The 21368-nt window shown below is 40.5% G+C and overlaps 1 protein-coding gene across 2 annotated transcripts in view; it reads left to right on the plus strand.

Annotated features, from left to right (window-relative positions):
• The window catches only part of Nup214 (nucleoporin 214), an 88967-nt gene that overhangs the window by 26896 nt on the left and 40703 nt on the right, over positions 1-21368 (plus strand). For both annotated transcript variants that reach the window (XM_046451514.2, XM_058581849.1), the window contains exons 18-24: positions 560-663; positions 3729-3911; positions 4811-4896; positions 5001-5084; positions 11012-11275; positions 11726-11887; positions 13953-14052. In XM_046451514.2, coding sequence (XP_046307470.1) covers positions 560-663; positions 3729-3911; positions 4811-4896; positions 5001-5084; positions 11012-11275; positions 11726-11887; positions 13953-14052 — 983 coding nt within the window. The remainder of the gene's footprint in view (positions 1-559; positions 664-3728; positions 3912-4810; positions 4897-5000; positions 5085-11011; positions 11276-11725; positions 11888-13952; positions 14053-21368) is intronic.

Genomic DNA, 21368 nt, shown 5'->3' on the forward strand with positions numbered 1-21368 from the left:
GGATTTTAATAATGATAAATTTAGTTTCTCGTGCTAATAGTCTCCTTTGTTTTTGAAAAGTAAGTCTTTCTCAACTGGTGAGATGACTTATGTTCTACACTATGAATAGATAGATTCAGAATTATTTTCAGCAGTGTTTTGTTGGATAATTTTGTCTATATTACAGTTAATTTCATGGGTGGGAGAGCAAAAACTAAATGGATGTACTGTCTGAGTACCAGAGTGCAGTGGAAAATTCCCAGACCATGTTGAGATCCCTTTCTAGGATCTGAAAAATTAGAATGAAGCAAGAACATTTCTTCCCTTGGGGCCTTAAACACACACACCCTTTCTCTTTCCCTTTTTTTTGTACTTCTTCTATGTCACACTGTTAAGGAAGTTGATTTTCTGTTTTGCATTTTAATTACAATGTTTCAGTGGTTTTATTACTATTATGTTTTCCTTATTCATTATGTTCTCAATATAGAAATATTTTAAAATTACTTGGACTATTTTGATATATCCCCCCCCCAGGATACCAGAAAAATTAATCATTTGCCTTGTAATTTTTTTCTTGTAGGAAATTCGGCGCCTTCATCAGTACGTCAAGTTTGCTGTCCAGGATGTGAATGATGTTCTAGACTTGGAGTGGGATCGTCATCTGGAACAAAAGAAAAAACAAAAGTGAGTGAGGTCTCTCATACTCCAGAGTTGTAGTAAGCGTTGTTTTAGAAATGCTGTTAGGGCATGTGTACGAACCTTTTGGACCTTTGCTCTTTTTGACATGATCATTGCACTTCTAAAAATTTTGTGGATAGATATAATAAATTGTGGTTATAGCAACTACATTAAAGAATTTATATTGCAGTATAATTATAATAGTGAAAACTTGGATTCAACTTAATTATCCAAATGTAAAGGAATACCCCAATAAATGTGGTCACAGAACACTGTGTAAACCATTATATAGCATGTTTTCAAAGAAATTATGTTAAATGTAGTTTTTTTGTTTTTGTTTTTGTTTGGATTGGTGTTTGGTACTATGGATTGAACCCAGGGATGCTTGACCACAGCCCTTTTTATTTTTTGAGATGGTTTTTGCTAAGTTGCTTAGGGCCTCGTTAAGTTGCTAAGGCTATCCTGGCCAGTTATTTTATTTTATTTTTTTTTGGTGGAGGGAGTGGTATCCGGGATTGAACTCGGGGGCACTCAACCATTGAGCCACATCTCCAGCCCTATTTTGTATTATATTTAGAGACAGGGTCTCTTTGAGTTGCTTAGCACCTTGATATTGCTGAGGCTGGCTTTAAACTCGTGATCCTCCTGCCTCAGCCTCCCGAACTGCTGGGATTATAGGCAGGTACCACCTCACCCATCTGCAAATGTGTTTTTAATATGATAAGGAAAACATGAAATAAAGCATCCTGGAGGTACAAACATAAAAAAGACTGGAAGTAGATCTGTACCTTCACAGTTATATCTTCAATATTAGAGTAAGAAAAATTTTTCCAGCCAGGTACATGCCTATAACTCCAGATACTCAGGAGGCTGAGGCACAGAGGATCATTGGTTCCATGCCAGCCTAAGTAACATAGTGAGACCCTGTCTCAAAATAAAACAAAGTATCAAGGGATAAGGTTGTAGTTTAGTGGTAGAGTACTTGCCTGCATGTATGAAGCCCTAGGTTCAATCCCCAATATATGCAAATAATTCTTTTTCTTTGTATTTTTCTGTATATTCTGAATTTTTAAAAAAATTTTGGTACAGGGGATTGAACCCACCAGTGCATAACCACTGTCCCACATCCCCAGCCCTTTTTGTAAAATATTTTATCACAGACAGGGTCGTGCTGAATTGCTAAGTACCTTGATAAGTTTCTGAGATGGGCTTTGAATTCATGTTCCTCTTGCTTTAGCCTCCTAAACATTGGGATTACAGGCTTGCGCCACCATGCCCTGTGTTGGTTTTTTGTTGTTGTGTTTTTGTTTTTGTTTTGAAAAAACTTTTTTCCCCTTGATTTATTGTTTATTTTTACTTGTTGATTTTAGGTATACATGACAGTAGAGTATATTTGAGAATTTTTATTGAATTTCCTTGACACCTATCTCTGGCTTCCTCAAGGAGGTTAATGGATAATTGGATAATTTCTGATTAGTATGGATAATTACTGGGATGAGTGGAATGATGGCAGAGGAATAGGAAAACCTTTTAGCCAAATCTCCTATCCCTGGATATCTGGTTATATCCATGTATTTCTCAAAAAGAATAGAATGAAGTCCACTGAGCAGAGAAGTGCCCATAAGAAATTTGAAAAACACATCAGGCCTTAAGATAGTAGATGACTCTGATTAGCCCTGTATGGAAACAACCCGAAAACTGGTCTGTTTGGTTTACAAAGCTGTAGGAGCTTCGCCATGGGACAGCATGAGTGTTGTAGGGGACAAAACTGGATCAGGCTTATAGTTGAGTAAGTAGAATTTTTAAAAAATGAAACTGTGCTGTGTGGAGAAATGCAGAAGAGCCCCAATCAGAGGACCCTTAACTTGGAGCAAAGGTATGGGGACACCCCCTCTGTCCAGAGGAGGATTCTGTGTCCTGTGGATTAGAGTCCTTGTCCCATAAGATTTGGGCCTCATTAGAGATGTCACAGCCCACTCCCTGCTTCTGATTCCCACCAGGCAGAGCCTGGTGGATGTTCTGCTCTAGTTACCAGTAGTGTTCAGGAGTATAGGATGCTAACAGAAGCTGAGCTTCCTTTTCCTCTATGTCAGCCCATGGGTTTCTTACTTATTACACTTCCTTGAGTTTGCAATTCCCTTTATGTAGAGTTTAAATTCTTAAATTGGTACCGTTTTCTATTGCAATAACACTTTTCTGTTTGCAGCCCTTCTCTAAATATTACCATGTACCTACTGAAATTTCTTTACAAAAAATTTGTATTGAACTTCTTAGTCACCTGTCTCTGGCCTCCTCAAGGAGGTAATGGGAGAGACAGAAATAAAACAGGAAGTTTCTGTTCAACATAAGCATTTTTCATTCCATAATAAGTGTTAAGAGGTAAAATATTTATGTTGACATACAATAACAAAGAAAGCTATTGATCTGAACCTGATGTACAATGACTTATTTTGTTTTTATCTGTATAATTTTCCCCTAGATTGATAGAAAAATTTTGAAGGGATACTTAAGGGTTTAAAAAGAAAAGCAGAGGCATCTAGACCTCTCCCTCTCCATCCTTCCACCCTTTGACCTGCCTCCCAGTGGCAGGTGCCGAAGTCCTTGTCTTGTTTCAGTGTGTGGGGGGTGCCCCCTGACCTGACTCCTGGCAATGTACTATTCCTTGACAGCTGTCTAAGGATGACTCACTCTGTAGCCCTCCAGGGAACCTGGCATTTTTTTCTTTTTATTGACTTTAACTTCCTTAGTGAGAAATACACAGGTTCTCGGTGTATGCCTCAGTGAGTGTCCCCTGGGCCCTGACTCCCATTTACTCCTGCCCTTCTCCTCAGGGCCTCATTGGGGTTTTGCCTCATGTGTGCTGTCCTTTGTGACAAGCCTGGCGAGTGTATTCTCAGCTTTACTAGGCTCTCATCTTCCTTTTATTTTCTAATAGTTTTTTTGATGTTTCTTGTCTCAATAGTTTTCTCCCTTTTATCGTTTGCACTATTAAAATCGTAGTCTTATTTTGGCAAGGGAGGTCCTTTACTGGTGCCATTTACATGTGATTCTTCTCTCATCACTGTGAACAGGCGCCTGCTTGTGCCAGAGCGAGAGACACTGTTCAATACTCTTGCCAACAACCGGGAAATCATTAACCAACAGAGGAAGAGGTTGAATCACCTGGTGGACAGTCTCCAACAACTCCGTCTTTATAACCAAACCTCCCAGTGGAGCCTACCCTCAGCTCTCCCTACCCACAGCAGCACTCAAAGGTGTGCAGGAAATTGTGTTTGGTCAGTGTGCTTGAGTGAGTGCATACGAAACGTTTGTGGAGGAATGTGGGGTGGTCTTAGGTTCAGACATGACTTTGAAAATGACTGTTCCTTATGTGATCCCGGTCAGCTTCCTTATTCTCTCTGATCCTCGATTTCTTTGCTTTAGAAAATGGGATGACCATACCTACTCTTAGGAATTGTCAGAGAATTAAGTTTATAATGCACTGAATATTTTTTTTTTAAAGAGAGAATTTTTTAATATTTATTTTTTAGTTTTCGGTGGACACAACATCTTTATTTTTTATTTTTATGTGGTGCTGAGGATCGAACCCAGCCCCCTGAATATTTTTTGTACCCGATGAAATAGCTGCTCAGTGATCACAACAGATAACTATTTAATATTGTTATATTGAAAAGTAATGGAAAGCCAGAAATGTAGCTCAGTGCTCAAGTGTCTTCCTAGCATATAGTAGGCCCTGGGTTTGATCTCTAGCATCACCAAAAAAGAAAAAAGAAAAAGAAAAGAAGAATAATAGAATTAATTAAGTTGACAATTTGTCTTGGAAGCACATTCTGCTTGAGTATGGAAACCTCAGATACTTACAGATGGACATGTTAGCTCTGATGTCACCAAGGTGATTTTGTGTTTCTGCTTTTAGGCCACAAGTGTGGGTCTTAATTGCCCTTTCTCCTGGGGCACCAAAGTGTTAGGTTTCCTGGGATAGTGAGCCTTTGAAATTGCTGTCTCTCCTTTTACATTGGTTAATCAGATGGCGTGTTTCCATGTTGAGTATGCGCTACTGTCTTGCACTTACGCTTTAGAAGATAGTGTACCCCACAGAGCCTCAGATTTCTTAGCTCATAGTTGGTTTGTATGTAACACTGTCCTGTTTCAGTTTTGACAGTGAGCTGGAAAGCCTGCGCAATGCTTTGTTAAAAACCACCATAGAATCTCACACCAAACCTTTGCCCAAAGTACCAGGTAAGTGCATCCTTCCTATTATTCTTGTCCTGTTTGTTCTCTTCCAGCCCCTGGCATCTTAAAAACCAGGTCTTAAGCATTTATAGTTGATGAATTTCTTGCAGCTAAACTGTCCCCTGTGAAACAGGCACAACTGAGAAACTTCTTGGCCAAGAGGAAGACCCCTCCAGTGAGATCCACTGCTCCAGGTAAAGGGAATGGCTCCTGAATTTTTTTTGATATAAGTCACATAGTGCATAGTATTGGGATGCAGTGGAGGGTGGGAGGAGTTGTTTTTGGTTTTAATAATGGATCCAGAAAATATCACCAGAATCTGTTGTTAATGTGGATGTAGATTAAGAAGCAGCTTATACATACTCAGTGAATCAGCTCAAGGTAGTGACTCTGGCTCTTACTCCATGCTTTCTGCAGTCCTGGCAGAGATTGACAAGGCCTTGGGCAGGCCACGCTGGATCCTAGCCCCATATTTTCTTAATTTGCATGGGGTTTTGAGTACAATTACATTGGAAAAAAGGATTCTTAAGAGGAACTGGGGACGTGGCTCAGTGGTAGAACGCTCGCCTAGCATGTGTGAGGCACTAGCTTCGATTCTCAGCACCACATAAAAATAAATAAATAAAATAAAGGTATTGTGTCCAACTACAACTAAAAACATACACACATATATACACACACATATATATTATATATATGTATATATATATAACATATATGTATGTGTATATATATACACACACACACAGTCACATATATATATGTATATATATAAAAGGATTCTTAAGAAAGAAGGAGGGCTGTGGCTGTAGCTCAGCGGTAGAGCACTTTCCTCGCACTTGTGAGGCATTGAATCTGATCCTCAGCACCACATAAAAATAAATAAAGATATTGTGTTCATCTACAACTAAAAAAAAAAATTAAGAAAGAAAAAAACAACTGATTAGGGTTGGGGCTGGGGCTGGGGCTCAGCAGTAGATTGCTTGCCAGCACGTGCAAGGTGCTGGGTTTGATCCTCACCACCACATAAAAATAAATAAAGGTAATGTGTCCAATTAGAATAAAAAAATAAAAAAACAACTGATTGGACAGTGATGACTTAAAATATTTGCTGAAATAAAGGATGTACCTGAGGAAGAATGTTTTATGCCATTAAATTATCTAGATAATTGCCTTAATTTTCTGGTTAAAATAAAATCATAATCTTGTTTTATGGGAGAGACAGAATATCTATGTTTGTCTTTGAAATTCTTTTTTAAGTTAAAAAAATCTTTATGCCAGTAACCAATACCTTTTAGAAATCTGTTAAAATAGCTGAAATAAATTTAGTTTAATCTTATTGTATCTTTTTTTTTTTTTTAGTAATCATATAGGACTAAATTAGGTAATAGTCATAGACAAGTACATTTTTAAATAACTTTTTCTTTTTTTTTTTTTTTTTAAGAGAATTTTTTAATATTTATTTTTTAGCTTTTGACGGACACAACATCTTTGTTTTGTATGTGGTGCTGAGGATCGAACCTGGGCCGCACGCATGCCAGGCGAGCGCGCTACCGCTTGAGCCACATCCCCAGCCCTAAATAACTTTTTCTTAAGAATATATTCTCTTTGTAGATAACTGGGGAAAATATGAGCAAGTATAAGGAAGAATAAAAGTTACTCTCTACCTCTCAGCACAGATATGGCCTTAACCTCATCATTTTGGTTTACTCCCCAATGTTTTTACTTTGCATATGTAAATCTGATTTTTTTGCAAACACTTTTGGGTTAGAATGAGTATGGTTTTGTGTTCTGATTTTTTTAAATTAAAAAATCATAAACCTTTGTTATAAAACATAAACAAAATAAATATTGATGAGGATATGGAGAAATTAGAGCCCTCTGCACTGTCGGTGGACAGCCTCTGTGGGAAATGGCACAGCCTCTGTGGGAAACAGTTGGTGGTTCCTCAGGAAGTTAAAGTGTCGTTGTGTGCTCCAGTCATTCCAGTTCTTGGTCTGTGCCTTGAAGATTGAAAAACGGGATTTCAGAGATATTTACATGCCCATGTTTATCATAGCATTATTCACAGTAGCCTTCTTTTTCTATTTTGTATTTAGATTTCCGATTATCCCAACAGTGTTTATTGAAGACTCTGCTCCCTGCTTAGCAAGGCCTTCTCTGTTCCAAATCATTTATCCATTTATATGTATGTCTTCTGGTCTTGTATGTTGATTAGAAAGTACTACAACCACTCTGTCTTAATTAACAAATGCTAAAATAAATCTCAGTACTGTTTGTTTCCTAGATTCTTGAGCTGTGCTGTCCAATTTAGTACCCTGTTTAAATTGAAGTTAATTTACATTAAATTAAAAATTCAGTTCCGCAATCCTGGTAGCCACGATTCAAGAGCTCATTGGGTGCATGAGACTGGTGGCTACTGTGGTGACAGATGCAGGACATTTCATCATTATCTCAGAAAGTGCCCCAATCTAGAGCAGGATTGGCAGACATTTTTGTAGATGACCAGGTACGGGCCCAGGGGTTTCTGTTACACCTCCTCAGTTCTGCCGCTGTAAAGGGAAAGCAGCCACATTGTGTAAGGAAAGGGGCCTGCGGGTCAGTCAGGCCTCACGGAGCAAGACTGCCATCCCATGGTTGTAGTTTGCTGGCCCCGATCTAGAGCGTTTTGGCTCTTCTTGGAACTTTACATTTTCATATTAATATTAGAGCTGCCTTTTAAGATTCTGCCTCCGTGTGTAGGCCAGACCATTGTAGCAGGGAGTAGAAAAGCACTGCCAAGGGCTGGAGGGCACGAAGGGGAGTTAGTGTGTAATGGGGACCGAGCTTCAGTTTGGAAAGATGAGAAGAGTTCTGGAGATGGTGGTGGTGATGTTTGCACAGTATTATGAATACATTTTAACATCACTAGACTGTTAAGGGTAAACTTTATGTCTTATGTTTTACCACATTGAAAAAATGATGGGGAGAGAGTCAACTTCCTAGAGCCTTCAAAGAAAAGTTGAGATTTTGGGATTGTATGAATCTGTGGGTCACTTAGCGAATTGACATTTGCAGAATGGTGTGCCTTTTCCTTTTTTGAACATGGTACACATTTGTTTCTTTGGGTCTTTAATTCTTAATAAGTTTTCTGCATGGGAGGTATGCCCATCTTTTGTTAGATTTATTGCTGAGAATTTAATTTTTTGCACTCTTATGATGGTGGATATATTCTTTCATTAAGTTTATGTTTTATGTTGGGCACAGTATGCAGAAATACATTTTATTTTTGGATATTGACCTCGTAGCCAGCAACCTGGCAAAACTCATTTGTTCTAATAATATGTCTGAAGCTATTTCTTAGACCTGTAGCTATGGAAATAATTACATCCTCCATATATGCCAGCATTTTTCTTTCTGCCCTCCCGGTCATTTGATTTTCTTATTTCACTGGTTAGAACATCCATTCTAGCATCCATTAGAAGTGGTGAGTGGGTGTCCTTACCTTGATCTCAGAAGGAATATTCTTCACTGAGATGATCAGCAGATTTCTTGCCGCCTCCTCCTTCCCCCACCCCCGCTGTAGCAACTTGTGAGTCACATAGTTGTGCTGGCTCTGCTTTCTACCCATTTCTCAGGAAATTTCTGTCATTACCAACTCCTGAACTAGGAGTTCAGAGAAATGATGGAGAGTGGTGGGGCCCCAAAGAATGTGAATTGTATTTTTTTATTGTGGATGCCATAACATTGTCATAGAGGCTTCAGACAGCACCTGCTGTCTTGCAGCTTTGAGGCAGAAGTCTGGACACTGTGTGGCTCTGCTGGGTCCTCTGCTCGGGGCACAGAGGCTGTCCTCTTGAGTGTTGGCTGTACTGGGCTTTTACTGGGGCTCTGAGAAGGATGTGGCTTCCAGGCTCCTTAAGGTTGTTGGCAGAGTTGGTTCCCTGCACCTGGAGGATGAGGTCTCTGTCTTCTCTACGTGTGCTCCTCGCCCCTGTTATTTGTAAGTCATCGTCTTCTTTCCTTTTTGATGGTACTGGGGATCAAACCTAGGGCCTTGCAAATGCTAGGCTGGCCCTTTACCACTGAGCTACACCCCCAGCCCTTTTTAATTTTTCTTTTGAGACACTAAGTTGCTAAGGCTGACCTTGAGCTTGCAATCCTCCTGCCTTGGCCTCCCATGTCACTGGGATTACCGGTGTGCAATACCACACCCAACTCTTTTTGGCCTTTGAGTTCATGGGATTTTACATGGGCCCACCTGGATGATCAAGGATCAGCTCCTTGTTGTAAGGTCAACAGACTGTTGATCTTATCTGCAGAGTCCCTTCTGTCATCACCACCACACATAACTATGTGGCACTAGGGGATAAAAAGTCATGGTGTCAAAATTCTGTCTGGCATGGGGTTCAGTCTGAGGTAACAGATTGTTAAATCAGATTGTGGTCTTTGAAGTAAGGTACATAGTGGTTTGAATTCTCACTCTACATTTACTAGGTTTGTGACTTTGTAGAAGTTACTTTACCTTATAAGTATAACTATCAATTCAGACAATAGCAATTTTTAATTTATAGGATAACTGATAATTAAATGGGGTAATGCATGTCGATGCTGTGCATAGCACCTGGCACCAAGTAAGTTCTCAGTGAACGTTAACTGTGATTTCCTGGTCGTGCTGGTGGCTATGGGTGGAGTTGCTAAGTGACCCTGCTGTGTTTTGATTTGCCTCAAAATACTCTAGCACACTACTATCCAGTAGAATTTTCTGTGATTGCTTAAAAGTTATCATCCAAAACAGTGTCCTCTGGCTGCATGAGGCTTTTGAGCACTTGAAGTATGGGTGGTGTAGCTGAGTGGTGTAAGTTTTCCTTTGTTTACCTCTAACTACCTTAGATTTAAATAGCTACAGATGGCTAGTGGTTGCCAAATTGGACAGTCCAGCCCTTGTACCTGCTGTTGATTTTTAGCTACATTTCTTTATGTTACATTTATATGGTGGTATCGAGATCTTGCAAAGTGGTGTACCTACAGGACAGATAAGTTGAATCTGAGCGAAGTTGCTTTGAATAACATTGGGGAGGAGAAAAGGCTCCGCATTTGTTTTTGGTACTTTTCACTATACAGGCAGGAGCCTGCTCTGAAATTCATGATAGAAAGTAATGTGGCACAAAGCCTTACTTTATAGTTTTAAAAAGGGGGAGAGAAAACCAGAGAAGGCCAGGATTAGGTTGTGTATGCTTAATACACTGAGTCAGAAGAATCCTGTGTTTATCTGGAAACATTTGAGACACCCAGGACCAAGGCCACTTTATGCTTCCCAGCTTCCATTAAGCCTGTTCTTGGAAGGTTATTGTTGGAAAGCACAGCAGTGGTGTGACCGTTCACCCTGCCCTGGAAGCTTGTTTGTTTACTTTTCTGATGTTATTTTTCTGTGGGTGAGGACTTCTGGGGGAGGACTCAAGGTCTTTTGTTTTTCCACCAGCAGAAATTCTCTTTTTCACATGCTTTTGTTTCATAGTCAGGATGTGCTTGTCAAACATAGTTTTTCAAAACTTTTTTTTTAAACTTTGCACAAATACTTTTATTTATTTATTTATTTATTTATTTGTCCTTTTTAGATATACATGATTGTAGAGTGTATTTTTTTTATTTTGTTTTTTAGATTTTTTACAAAAAATTTTTAGTTGTAGATGGACACAATGCCTTTATTTTATTTATTTACTTCTAATGTGCTGCTGAGGATCGAACCCAGTGCCTCACAAGTGCCAGGCAAGCGCTCTACCATTGAGCCACAACCCCAGCCCCAAGTAAGAGTGTATTTTGACATATTATACATGCATGGAGTATAATTAGGATCCCATCCTTGTGATTGTGCACAATGTGTTGTATCCGTGTATGAACATAGGAAAGTTATTTCCAGGTCATTCTATAGTCTTTTCTGTTCCCATCCCTGTTCGAAGCTCCTTTTGATCAAAGACCCAGAACTGTCTTTCTTTGCATTTGACAATAGCTATTTCCACTTAAGATACATCATAATTAAGTCATTTTACAAATTGGATATGTGTCTATTGGCAGTGAAAATGACACAGATTTTGGGCTTGTTTTGAGTTGTCTGAATTGTATTTTGTTGGGGCTTCTGTAGCCAGCCTGTCTCGGTCCGCCTTCCTGTCTCAGAGATACTATGAGGACTTGGATGAAGTAAGCTCGACGTCATCTGTCTCCCAGTCTCTGGAGAGTGAAGATGCCCGGGCATCCTGCAAAGACGAGGAGGCGGTGATCCAGGTCCCTCGGCATGCCCCTGTTGTCCGCACTCCTTCCATCCAGCCTGGTCTCCTCCCCCAGGCGACACCTTTTGCTAAATCTCACCTGCTTCATGGTTCCTCACCTGCGGGGATGGGACCCTTGAGTAAGTTAATAGTGAGAAAGGAAACCTCCCCATTAGGTTGCTACCAAATAAAGGAGCTAGAGCTGGGTATCAGTGTCAGTACTCCTCCGCATTGAGGTGACTTCTGGTGGAGAACAGATGTGAGCTGAAGGGGCTGAAATGGCCAGATTTTATGAGAGGAGATTAGGGAACTGATCTACACTAGCATGAAAGTGACCTCTCCAGCGGTGTCAGGGAATGTTGGTGCAAATTATTTTAGCCCGTTATAGAAGTACGCAGGCAAACTGCACCTGTGTTGGAATGATTCAGGTTGCCAGCCTGTCAGTTTACTGGTACTTTCCTATGTTAATGCTTAAGAATTTTTAGTGTTAACATTTTCCCTGCAGCCTAGCATGGAGAATTTACCATTTTAACTTTTGTATGTGCCTCTTCTCTGACCTACTTCTTGCTTAATTTTTCTCTTCCCCTCAGTGTCTACGTCTTGTAGCAAAATTATTCCTCAAGGGGCTGACAGCACAATGCTGGCTACGAAAACCGTGAAGCATGGCGCACCTGGCCCTTCCCACACTGTGGCAGCTCCCCAGGCCGCTGCTGCTGCAGCCTTGAGGCGGCAGATGGCCAATCAAGCACCAGGTAGACACTGCACAACAGCATGTGGGAGACTGATGATGAGCTGTCTGAGTTGCAGGCCCAGGGAGCAGGCGGGTCACAGGACACCATCTGACCCCTGGCTCTTTTTGCTGCCCTTCAGAGAAGTTTCAGGTGTTGTCCTTGCCCCTTGTGGGCAGGGAGCACCCAGAAGGCAGAGACTAGCTCTGAAATATTTTTCCTCTTAAGGAGAGGTACTGGATCTACACCAGTGAGTTGAATGGGACATCAGTGGCTGTTTTGATGATGTCGATATTCCCTGATTTTGAATGATGTCTGCTTTGAGCCCTAAAATTAAATCTCTGAAATTAGACCTTTAATAACATTCACTCCATCTCACAGCGTATGGAGGATCCCAGCCACCCGGGACAGTGTGTGTTAGTGTGCCCTCCTCGAGTTTCAGTAGTGTGAGATTCAGAGAAGCAATGGTAACCCGACCAATTCACGGCAGAACCTGACTCCAGCCCTGGGCTCTTGCTTTCAGACAGTTCTCCTCAGCCTTGTGGGGTGGGCCTCCATGTACGGAGACTCTAATGAGTTCCGACATTTTGTCAGCTCGACGTTTGGTTTGCAGCTGTCCAAAATTTTCTGTATTAGGATTTAACAGTTTGGGTACTTGGCTGCAAAGACAATAGTTATCACTAGTTATCAATTTTGTAAGGCAATGGTTCTCAACTGGTGCTCTCGCCCAACTCCCCACCTCTTAAAGCAGTTGGTGGTGTTGCTGGCATTTAGTGAGTAGCAGCTGGGAAGGCTACAGAAAATCTTTAAGTACATAGGATTCTCCCACAACAGGCTTATCCAGCCCAAGGTTTCGGTTGTGCCAGGGTTGGCCAACTGATAAAAACCAAATATTCTTATTTTAAGATTAAAAAGACATGGTGGGTTGATATAGGCAAAAAATTAGTATTAAACAGTGATAGAATATTTCTAAGAGAAGTACAAATATTAAATAAAACCCTTTTAAGGCTCCTGAAATAGATATTGAAAAGTAAGAGTCAGAAGATAGCTTTCTAAGCTATCTTTGAGCTTTTAGAAATATAATTTCTTATGTTTCCCTTTATTATGTGGACCAAGCAAAATCACAGCATTGTGCTGATCAGGCCCCAGACCCTGCTGATCGAGTGGATTGTTTGTAAGCTTAAAATCTGCCAGGATTTAGGAATGTTGTATTCTCAGCAAGAGGTGGTATGATCTCCATTTTTATGTTGGAAGCAAAATTTTCTAAGGTGTAGGCACCTCTGAAGGTAAAGGATGAAATTTCTGCAGTCATAGGCAGCACAATCTTGGTCACTTGTCTGAGGAAGAAAATAACTCTGCCTGGGACGCAGCTCTCACATTTGTCCAGGGTGTAGTCCGAAGAGAACCTGGAGCTTTGCTGAGGCTTTCCTGATGATTAATTACAGAATGCCATTAAGTCTTTGGGAATACAGTTTAAAGTTAGAAGATAAAAGGAGGGGTAAAAGCTGGTGAGGTAGATAAGGTAGGTAAGCAAATGTCGAACACCCCTGTTGCCTTGGTTCAGGCCTCTGGCCTTCTCCCCCGTTCAGCCCAAGCTCCATTTTCCACATTTTATTGTGTTGGTCTGTCTGCCTCACTAAGCCATGAACCCTATTAGAGAAGAAGTGGTAGTTTTGATAGCTTTTGTGATCAGCACTCAACAGTGCCTGGCACACAGTAAGCCCATGGTGAGGAGGGACCAATGGATGGAGGGCAGAAAGCCCAAGTCTGGATGCTGCTCATCCGCTGGCCCTTTTCCAGGATGAGCCAGTAATATAGCAGGTACCTCTGCTCTGCTGGAGGAAGGCAGGCCAAGGAAATTTTTGCCCTGCACTGGTACGTTTGGTTAAATCCCAGAAAACCTGGTTTCATGGCCTTGGTTAATGGAGCAGGCCAGCTGTCCTGTTCAGTACACCGCTGAGTAGATTTCCTCATGTAATAAAGTTGCAGTTGGCTCCAGGTCATGTCCTGGTTATTCATTTCTATGTGGCTAGAATTTTTGATACTTTACTGGAGTTAATCTGGTCCTTTCTCTTCTCCATTTACATAGCTGTGAGTACTTTGACTGAATCAACTCTGAAGAATGTCCCTCAAGTGGTGAATGTGCAGGAATTGAAGAATAATCCTGCGTCCTCTGCTGCAGCCATGGGGTATGTTGTAGCGTTTGGGTGTGTTCAAGCCAGTCTGTCTCGGGTGGAAGGGAGCTGCCTGCAGGGTGCAGCAGTGCTGCCGCCGTGTGGCTTTCCCACTTCCCCACAGTGGATTCTAGTGGGATGGAGACAGCCCTGCGGCCTCCACAGTTGATTTCTAGGAGGTTTTCCCTGCACCTTGCCAGGAACAGTCACCTCGTAAGCCTTTCAGGGCCCTCTTGGTATACTCAGCTTGCTGTGGGCTATGTAAGTCTGCATGGCATACCACTGGGCTGCTAGGTCAGGTGTGCAGTTTGTTTGGTTTTTTAATGTTCTCAGGGATCCAGAGTTGACACTTCAGGCCTACTGCTGTCACCTGGTTCTGAAGACTGGTGATTTAAGATTCTTCCTTCCTCACTTCACCTCCTCTCTCCAAGCATTACTGTTCTTTGGTTCCCTTTTATATGAAGAAACAGTGTTTTAAAAGCCAGCAGCTGTGTTTGGTAGACCTCATGCTACTCTTCTGGGCAGCATAGTTCATGGTACATACCTGTGTCCTGCTTCATTCCCTAATCCTTTAGACCAGCCAGCCTCTCGTGTACCATGGGGAAAAGTTGAAGGACATTTCCTCAGTTTGAACGTGGAGGTCATGAGTATCAGTGTCTTTCAGGAAGTTAGTGTCTAGCACGCACAATTAGTCCAGGAGCAAGAAGAGCGGCCACAGGTACTGTGGTCTCTCCAGCATGCCCACCCTCTGCCACCCCGACGGAGCAGACCTGTCCACAGCTGTTTTTGCTTGGTTGAGTGGTGCTGCTTTTCCAGAGAGTTGGCCTTCTCTTTTCTCTATGATGATTTGTTTATCACGACTGCCTATTCCAGGAATTTTTTAGTTATCTCAGGGCCGTAATAGCAGGCAAAAAAACAAGCCTACCCTCTTTTCTATCTAGTAGTGACCTTGAAGCCTTGGAATGCTTTCGAGATCAAAGTAGTGTTTGTGGTGGTTGTGAACCTTTGAGAGAGAGAGAGAGTGCGCGCGAGCGTGTGTGTCCGAGCGAGCACTGTGCGTCAGCCTGGGAAACTCTAGCTAGATTCCCACTGTAGGGAAGGCAGAGGGAACAGCCGTGAGAGCCAGTGTACCAGGCCAGGGAGGTGCAGTGCATGGGGGAAGAAGCCTGGCCTGGTGTCCCTGAGGTGTCCTCCACTAACCATGGTGCTGGTACTCCCACATTTCTTGGGCTCTGTCTCCCTCCAGTGCTCGTCTGAGCTGATCATTGATAAGGACTTTGTTCAAGAGATACTTCTGCGTTTGCTCTTTTTCTTTCTTTCTTTTTTTTTTTTTAATATATTTTATTTTTTAGTTGTAGTTGGGCACAATACCTTTATTTTATTTATTCATTTTATATAGTTCTGAGGATTGAACCCAGGGCCTCGCACATGCTAGGCGAGCGCTCTACCACTGAGCTCCAGCCCTAGCCCTGTGTTTGTTCTTTTCTGACAAGAAAAATAAAACACAAACGTTGAAGAATCTTGAATTTTATCTTCTTCTCTCCATAGACTTGAACTGTGGTATATTATTTAATTTACATGCTCAGCATTGCCTAAAACAGTTCTTTTAATAACCATTTATTCAATAATTGTTGATAACTGAAATTTTTATTTATATGTTCCCCCCATAGGAAAGACTGGGAAGGGAACATGTCCATTGTAAAATTACTTTTCAGATTCTATGCCGCAGTAGTTTCTCATGTGTATTTTAAGTATTTTGCGTTCAACTTTTTCTAAGTGGTATCTTAGAGATTTACTACAGGATGAGTTTGCGAATTTCTGCTTCAGTCTATTTAATCTTCCTTGGTTTCATTGTGTTTGTTGACCAGCCCTCCCATTTAGTGGATGAGTGTTTATCTGTACAAATCCATGGCTCTTCAGACACCTCTGTAGGGCTCAAGCTCTCACTTCTTCAGATGCTCTGAGATTAGGGAAACGGGAGGGGACGGGGGAACTGCTGAATCCTCACATAGCACTGACGGTCCAGCAAGAAGACAACCAGGGAGCTACAGTCGCATGACTCCTTAGTTGTGATGGCTTAAGGTCCCATGAAGTACTAGGAAAGCAGAATAGGGTAGCCAAGTGAGTCTGGGCTGGGAAGGAGCTAGGTAAGGAAAAGATGCTTCCGTGGAAATGTGAAGAATGACCAGAAACTGCTCGGCAGAGAGTGGAGAGAAGTAACGAAGCAGGCCAAACACTCCTGGAGACAGACAATAAGAAGAATAAATAAGCAAGCTATGTAATATGTGAGGTGGTGATGGGCGCAGTGGAGAAAATTAATGTGGGGGAAGGGCTCAGGAAGTGTCTGGGAATGGGTTAAAACAGTTTTAATAGGGTGTCCAAGGCAGTCCTCCCAGGAGGGGACATTTGGGTGAAGACTGAAGAGCCCAAGAGCAGGTCCCTTGAATAGTGGAGTGCGGAAAGCCCCAAGCACAGGGTCTATAGCAGGCATGTCTGGGAGGTTCCTAATGAGCCAGGAGGCCTTTGGTAGCCAGAGCTGGAAGGGAGCACAGGTTAAAAGGTTGGGGAATACATTGCTGGACAGAGTGTCTTGAGACCCTGCTTTCCATTCTTTGGGGTATACATTTAGGGGTGGAATTGCTAGATCATATGGTAATTTTTTATTTTGTGTTTTGGTACCAGGGATTGAACCCAGGGGCGCTTAATCACTAACCCACATCCCCAGCCCTTTTTATTTTTTATTTTGAGACAAGGTCTTGCTAAATTGCTTAGGGCTTTGCTAGGTTGCTTAGTCTGGCTTTGAACTTGTGATCCTTCTGCCTCAGCCTCCTGAGGGGCTGGGATTACAGGTATGCACCATCATGACTTGCTCATGTGGTAATTTTATTTTTACCTTTTTGCGTTGTTTTACAAGCTCCTGTACAGTTTATATTCCCAACAGAGTATTTATGGGGCTCCAGTTTCTCCACATCTCCACCAACACCTGTTATTGACTATTTTTTTTAATTACAGTCATCCTCAAAGATATGAAGTGGTTGCTTATTCACATTGTAGTTTTGTTTTTAATTTTTTAATTTCATTCATTGTGATACAAGGGCTTGAACCCAGAGCCTCACGAATGCTAGGCAAGCACTCTGCCACTACATTAGCTATATCTCCACTCACATTGTGGTGTTTTGTTTTGTTTTGGAGTACCAGGGATTGAACTCAGGGCGCTCAACCACTGAGCCACATCCCCATCCCTATTTTGTATTTAGAGACAGGGTCTCACTGAGTTGCCTTTGCTGAGGCTGGCTCTGAACTTGTCATCCTCCTCCCTCAGCCTCCTGAGCTGCTGGGTCACATTATGTTTTTATTTTGTTTTGTTTTTAGTTGTACACGGACACAGTATCTTTACTTATTTTTTTTAATATTTATTTTTTAGGTGTAGTTGGACACAATACCTTTATTTTTTATTATTTATTTTTATGTGGTGCTGGGATTGAACCCAGGGCCTTGCACATGCTAGACGAGCACTCTACCCACTTAGCTATATCCCCAGCCCCACATTATGGTTTTGATTTGCATTGTACTCATGGCTGATGATGCTGAGCGCCTTTTCATGCTTATTCACCATTTGTTCCTTTTTTGGAGAAATGTCTAGTTAGTTTATTGTTGTTGTTGTTGTTGTTTAGGTGATACTAGGGATTGGACCCAGGGAGGCTCTACCACTAAGCTGCCTACTAAGTTGCCTAGGCTGACCTCAAACTTGCAATTGTCCTGTTTTTGCTTCCCGAGTCACTGGGACTCTAAACATTTGCCACTGCAGCTAGATTTCTTCTTTGCTGGTTTTGAAATTGAGTTATTTTTCTTTTATTGTATTTTTTTTAAATACAGTTTGGATTCCCATCTCTTATCAGACGTATAATTTACAAATATAATCTACAAATATTTCTTTGGGTTGTCTTTCACTTTCTTGATACATCCTTTGACACAAATTTTTCATTTTGATCAAGTCTCATCTATTTTTTCTCTTGTTGCTCGTGCTTCAGGTGTCACATTTAAGAAACTGTTACCTAATCCACAGTTGTAAGATTCACACCTGACACCAGTATTATCTTTTAAATTAAGAGTTTGGTTTTTTTTAACCTTTGTTTTTTATTTATTTATTTTTCATGTGGTGCTGAGGATCAAACTCAGTGCCTCACAGGTGTTAGGCAGGCTCTCTCCCACTGAGGCACAACCCCAGACTGCTCTTTAAGAGTTTTTAATTTTCAGCTCTTACATTTAGGCCTTTAATCCAATTAAGTTCTGTAAGTGGTATGAGGTAGGGGTCAAATTCCAGTCTTTTGAATGTGGCCTGGCATCCTTGCCACATTGATTGGTCTTTGATGTTAAACCAGTAATGATATACTGCCTTTTTTGTGTATGAATGAACACGGTTTGCTCAAATTTTAAGAGTGTTTGCCTCTACCTTAATGAGGAATATTAGTCTATAATAGTATTTTTTTTTTTCTAATGTCTTTGTTGAGTCTTTGTCAGAGTAACACTTTTCTTACAGAATGAATTAGGAAGTGTTCTTCTCTTCAATTTCCTGAAAGTGTCTATGTAGATTTGGTATTTCATCCTTAAATGTTGGGTTGAATTTACTAGTGGGACTGGATGGGCTTGGGATTCCCAGTCTCTTCCACAGGGCCTCATCCTTCATGGTGATGCTCCCTGCACACTCCCAGAGAGCCTGGGTTCTACCTGCTGGTGGTGGGAGTGTTCTGTAGATGCTGATCAGGTTAGCTGGTTCTCAGGTGTTTGGGTCTTCTACATTCTTAATACTTGTCCTATCAAGTAAGAGAGTGATGTTGGCTTTTTGTGAATTTTCCTGTTTTCCTTGTTGGCATTTTGTTGTCATGTTTTGAAATTTTTAGTTGCATGAACATTTAGGACTCTGTGTTCTTTGATGAACTGAGCTAGTTATTACAAAATGATGCTCTTCATCCCTGGAAGATGAATTGCTTAGAAATCTTTTTTGTTCCATGTTAGTACTTCCACTCCATCTTCCTTTGTGTAGTGTTAACATGGTATATCTTTTTTCATTCTGTTTTTTGGATTTATTTTGTGTCTTTATATTTAAAATGGGTTTCTTATAGCACAACAGTGTGAATATACTTACTACTACTGAACTCTAAACTGTAAATTGATTAATTTTTAGGTGGCAAATTTTAGTCCATCAAGTAGTCTAACTTTGCATTTAAGTACAATGGAGTGATTATCAGCATGTTTGGGTTTAAATCCACCATGTACTACTGATTGTTTTCTATTTGTCCAACTTCTTCTTTGTTTCATTTTTCTCTATACCTTCCTTTGAATTGACTATTTTTTTTTTTTTTAATGATTCTATTTGATCGTTTTTGTTGCCTTACTGACTATACCTTTAAGTAGTTGGTTTAGGCTCATAGGCTACGTCTTCAGCTTATTGTACTATGTCTTCAGGTGATGTTATACTACTGCTAGAGAGGATGTGAGACTCTCACAGCAGTGTTCTGGGACTTCTCCCTTCTCCTTTGTGCTGCTGTGGTACATTTTACTTCCTCCTGTGTTATAAACCCTATCATTTGTTATAAAGAGTTGATTCTCTTTTAAATGACTTTAAATAAGAAGAAAATGTATTTCTTATCCATGTATTTACTATGTTCTTCATTCCTTTTTAGTCCTTGGTTTCTATCTAATACCATTTTCTGTCTGCTTGACAAAGGACTTCCTTTAGTATTTCTTCTGAATTCTGAATTTCTAGGTTTTGTATGTCTGCTGTAGGCTTTATTTTGCCTTTTCTGTTGTTGTGTTTGAAAGTTGCTTTCACTGGGTAAAGAATTCTAGGATGACTTTTTTTTCCTTTCACTGATTTAAGGATGCTGCTTGACTTTTAAAATAATTGTAATAATGACCCAACAGTTAAAAAAAAAAAAACTTTATTTTTCTTATTACAAATGCTCATTCTAGGCTTTACTAAAAAACAGTTAAGAACAACAAAACTAAAGTCGCCTTTATTCATACTACAAATGTATAATTTGCGTATTTTTAAATCTTTTTTTCTGTGAAAATGTATCTTTTTAAAGTAAAATTTGGATACATGCTGCTTTGTAACTCCTTCATCTTAATCATGAAATACAGTTGTTTGTTTTCCATGTTATTAAACTTTTCCCTGTAAAATCCTATTTTCATATTTCACATGAGTCTTTTGGAAGTTCCAACTTCAGTTCTAACTTAAATTATCCAGGTTATTTCACATCTTGACCTTTATGCAGGACCTGTAGTTTGATTTAACAGATTTTTGGATAATATTTGAATCCTCAACAATATAATTAGTTTACCAGTGGGGACCATAGTTGGCCATTATAGCTTCATTGATGGACTTCAGTGTCCCCCAAGAATGAATTGTTTTCCATTAACAGAAATAGAAATGTTTTCTCTTTTTCCCTCTGAGTTTGTTTCTTCAAATTTTTGTTTTGTTTTGTTTTTAAAATATTTTTAGTTGTAGATGGACGCAATACCTTTATTTTATTTGTTTATATGTGGTGCTGAGGCTCAAACCTAGTGCCCCATACATGCCAGGCAAGCGCTCTACCACTGAGCCACAGCCCCAGTCCTCTTCAGTGACATTTTTTTTTTAATATTTATTTTTTTAGTTTTCGGTGGACACAACATTTTTATTTATTTATTTTTTTAATTTGTATGTGGTGCTGAGAATCGAACCCAGCGCCGTGCGCATGCCAGGTCAACGCGCTACCGCTGGAGCCACATCCCCAGCCCCCTCTTCAGTTACTTTTGATAAGTTGTCCTGTTTACTTACTTGCTTTTAAATTACTACCCTAAAATTCATTATTCTTAAATAATTCACTTTAGTGGCTTGCACAGTTTAGATCTGCTCTGTTATATACACAAGCAATACTTGCAATAATGATGAAGATTTACCAAAATAAAACATAACCAGGTCTCTCATTTTTTTAAGTCCTTAAAAATGGTGAAACAGGTGAAAAGAGTGAGCAGTTGGCCCTTTTCACCACAATGGAATGAATTTTACCTTGTTAAAGTTTCTTTTTTTTTTTTCTTTTTTTTTTTTTTTTTTTTTTTTAGTTGTAGTTGGACACAATACCTTTATTTTATTCATATATTTTTATGTGGTGCTGAGGACCAAACCCAGGGTCTCGCAGGTGCGAGGCAAGCGCTCTACCGCTGAGCCACAACCCCAGCCCCTGATAAAGTTTCTTAAAGCTTAAAGGGCCACAGAGAAAGGGCCTAGGCAACATTTTACTGCTTCACAGCTTAACATCTCTCTTTTGTGATTGTGCTATTTTCTG

The sequence above is a fragment of the Marmota monax genome, unplaced genomic scaffold, assembly GCF_021218885.2.
Source record: "Marmota monax isolate L192 unplaced genomic scaffold, Marmota_monax_Labrador192_F-V1.1 WCK01_AAM20220418_F8-fsc00020, whole genome shotgun sequence".
NCBI lineage: Eukaryota > Metazoa > Chordata > Mammalia > Rodentia > Sciuridae > Marmota > Marmota monax.